The sequence below is a fragment of the Berghia stephanieae genome, chromosome 14 (assembly GCF_034508935.2).
Source record: "Berghia stephanieae isolate SIO BIC M18660-M18661 chromosome 14, UCSD_Bste_1.3, whole genome shotgun sequence".
NCBI lineage: Eukaryota > Metazoa > Mollusca > Gastropoda > Nudibranchia > Aeolidiidae > Berghia > Berghia stephanieae.
This window is the reverse complement of record NC_088373.1, coordinates 5,709,803-5,713,943: the sequence shown is the minus strand read 5'-3', so window position 1 is coordinate 5,713,943 and position 4,141 is coordinate 5,709,803. Positions and strand designations below refer to the sequence as shown.

The 4,141-nt window shown below is 37.4% G+C and overlaps 1 protein-coding gene across 1 annotated transcript in view; it reads right to left on the bottom strand.

Moving 5' to 3' along the window:
- Positions 1-533: 533 nt before the first annotated feature.
- The window catches only part of LOC144959898 (transmembrane protein 218-like), an 8,448-nt gene continuing 4,840 nt past the window's right edge, over positions 534-4,141 (bottom strand). Inside the window, exon 3 of the mRNA XM_078892741.1 lies at positions 534-2,439. Coding sequence (XP_078748867.1) covers positions 2,299-2,439 — 141 coding nt within the window. The 3' untranslated portion in view covers positions 534-2,298. The remainder of the gene's footprint in view (positions 2,440-4,141) is intronic.

Genomic DNA, 4,141 nt, shown 5'->3' with positions numbered 1-4,141 from the left:
CTTTTGCTTTAGAAACAGGGATTAAACTCCGACTCATGGGCCGATGGCTCTGAAGGACCATTTTTTTTTTTTTAACTGTGAAGAATGAATTTTAATCCCTATTTCCACATATATATGGCCAAATTTTGGTACCCAGCCCCTAGGTAAATCCCGACATAATACCGTTCTGAGACGGGGGGGCCACAAATATGATAAACATACAATCATAATTCATTGTTTTATCATTTATTTATCTTTTTATCACTTGTCATAAATATATAATATATTATTATATACATATAAAAAAAACAATTACGCCCTTAGTGCAGTATCCTCAGATTATCACTCTCTCTCTCTCTCTCTCTTACTAACACGCTCTCTCTCTTTTCTCTTACTGCACGCTCTCTCTCCTCTCTCAACACACACACAAAAACCCACACTTTACACCAACACATACATACAAAACACTTACATACAAACACTACAGACTTATATAACAATAATATACATGTGCATATACAATAACTTTTTTCTCTCTCTCTCTCTCTCTTTTCTCTCTCTCCTCTCTTCTCTCTCTCTCTCTCTCTCTCTCTCTCTTCTCTCACACACAAAACACCCATACACACAAACACTTTACAGACGTATATAACAATGATAATACATGTGCATATACAATGAATCAATAAACTTGTTTCATCTCAATTATTCTAATTTACAAGGATTGATAAAAGCAATTACAAAAAATGGACGGAATTATTTATTCTACATCTTAATCTTAAGCATAATTTGTTTAAAATTCACACACAAGCTTTTTTTCTTGCTTGCTTAAAGTCAATCCATAATGAATAACGTATTTGCAGAAATAAATTTAATACGTGAAAAAAAAAAAACGGTGCGGAATCAAAATTGTTCCATATATTATGTAGCCCATGTTAATTTTTTTGCCAACCAGCACAGAAATACTGACACTGGCAGTTCTATAGTTTATAAAACTAGGTGTCCCAAAACTAACATTTCGTTATACAAATAGCAAAAATTAAATTACAAAACCACATTACAATATCCATCACTGTCTGTAGCCAGGGACTCATTCACAACAGAGTTGAGTGTAGGGTAACTTGTGTAAAGTGTCTTACCCAAAGACACAACATCAGGACCAGAAATTTTTCCACGATCACTGTCACTCAACCGTCCACTGATCATTCTTTGACCTTTGTGACGAGACGAGACACTGTAGTGCTAGGCATCTAGGTCATACAAGAAGGAAAATTTAAAGGAAAAATTAACGCGTGGCAGTATAGATCAGTACAGTCCTTGCTTCATACCCAAAAGGTACCAAGTTCGATCATTCGCCATTGCGCTGTGTGGCCTTGAACAAGTCACCTCACCCTAGCTCAATTTGCGGCACTGCACTGCGGCTGACGCCTGAGTTATTCCAGCCTTCCCTTGGAATAGACCCTAGAGACGAATTTCCCCATATGGAATGAATAAAGGGAATTTCAATTTCATATAAAAACAAAACAATGTAACCAAATCTGTCTACTTGGAACTAGAAAAATTCGTACTTTACAGGGTAATAAAATGGTACATATTAGAACTACCATTAAAAATTACAAATTTGTGTTTAAACACATAAAATTAATACTTTTAAATCCTTTACATACTAGATCTGGCAAAAAGACCTTCGTTTTCAGATTGTTCTATTGAATTAAAGATCTTTATATGTAATTATCGATAAGAACCCAAATATGTGACGTTTTACAAGATTTTCATAGTAGTAGACAGGTTTGTGTAACTGATACCGTACACATACGTCTATTCTGACATAATACCATTCTGAAAAAGTGGGTCACATTTTTCGATATCTACTCAACATTTCGATCAAATCGATGAAATTATACCATTTTTAAAATGAGCTTTTATATAGCGCGACACCCATTAAACGTGCTCAAAGCGCTTTACAAAGGGTCCCTGGCCAACAGCAACACTTAACATGTAGGACAGCACATGACGCCTGTTAGGCAATATTACAATTTTTTTACTGACAGAGACAAGGCTGTTTACGGTCAGGAACTCATTTTACACCTGAGTACGGTGAGTGAATGTGAGTAAAGAGCCTTTTCCAAGGACTCAACTATGGGCCGAGCGAGGCTCTAACTCTAACCCAGGACCTTCCGATCCAAAAGCGAGTGTCATACCACTAGACCACATAGCTGCACAAAAACACTAGGTTACATAATACGACGAGACTCGCTAAATTCAATTTTATTATATATTTTTTATAACTTAAAAATCAAAACTATCTACATCAAAAGGTGATTAAGATCGTATGAGTTTCCTGAGGGGTTTTGCCTGTACTGGTTGCATGGCGTGCATCAGGTAAGACACCAGTCCGATGATGACAAACAGCGCCATGACAGCGATTAGACTCGATCGATACACGATGGAGTAATCATAAACCTGAAAAATAAATACAAAATAAATAATAAATTATTGATAATAAATAAATAAATAAATAAATAAATAAATCAACAACAAATAGATTACAAATAAAAAAATAAATTAACAAATAATAAATAAATTTATTAATAAAATAACTAAATAAAAACATGAAAAGACAATGATAATGATGAATACAGGGATACAGATGCTACAATTCTCGCTAAATATTGCTATATTTGTTAACAACAAGATATGAAGTGAATAGAAAAGTGCCAGAAGACAATAGAGAATAAAAATTTTTCGCGGCGGTGGTGGGGTTTGAACCTGCGACCTTATTGGTACGACAACTCCGCCTGGCAGGTGAAAGCGTGGCTCTACCGTGTGAGCTATCCACGAACACAAAATATTCGTTTCAAACTCAAAGTCATTACTAGATCCCTCTCTCACCTACTTCTTGAGACCGCCGATTCGTTCGTACACCACCATCGCGAATAATTTTGACCAGCAGTTAAGCTTAATAGCCAATATTCTCAACACAAACATATAACATAGAAACGATTGAGACATTGAGTATGCTCCGGTGTATGGGGTGAATTTTAATTCAGAAAAGTGAGTGGAGCAGGCACTTATGTTGGTAACAACAAGATATGAAGTGAATAGAAAAGTGCCAGAAGACAATAGAGAATAAAAATTTTTTTTTCGCGGCGGTGGTGGGGTTTGAACCTGCGACCTTATTGGTACGACAACTCCGCCTGGCAGGTGAAAGCGTGGCTCTACCGTGTGAGCTATCCACGAACACAAAATATTCGTTTCAAACTCAAAGTCATTACTAGATCCCTCTCTCACCTACTTCTTGAGACCGCCGATTCGTTCGTACACCACCATCGCGAATAATTTTGACCAGCAGTTAAGCTTAATAGCCAATATTCTCAACACAAACATATAACATAGAAACGATTGAGACATTGAGTATGCTCCGGTGTATGGGGTGAATTTTAATTCAGAAAAGTGAGTGGAGCAGGCACTTATGTTGGTAACAACAAGATATGAAGTGAATAGAAAAGTGCCAGAAGACAATAGAGAATAAAAATTTTTCGCGGCGGTGGTGGGGTTTGAACCTGCGACCTTATTGGTACGACAACTCCGCCTGGCAGGTGAAAGCGTGGCTCTACCGTGTGAGCTATCCACGAACACAAAATATTCGTTTCAAACTCAAAGTCATTACTAGATCCCTCTCTCACCTACTTCTTGAGACCGCCGATTCGTTCGTACACCACCATCGCGAATAATTTTGACCAGCAGTTAAGCTTAATAGCCAATATTCTCAACACAAACATATAACATAGAAACGATTGAGACATTGAGTATGCTCCGGTGTATGGGGTGAATTTTAATTCAGAAAAGTGAGTGGAGCAGGCACTTATGTTGGTAACAACAAGATATGAAGTGAATAGAAAAGTGCCAGAAGACAATAGAGAATAAAAATTTTTTTTCGCGGCGGTGGTGGGGTTTGAACCTGCGACCTTATTGGTACGACAACTCCGCCTGGCAGGTGAAAGCGTGGCTCTACCGTGTGAGCTATCCACGAACACAAAATATTCGTTTCAAACTCAAAGTCATTACTAGATCCCTCTCTCACCTACTTCTTGAGACCGCCGATTCGTTCGTACACCACCATCGCGAATAATTTTGACCAGCAGTTAAGCTTAAGCTTAAAAAA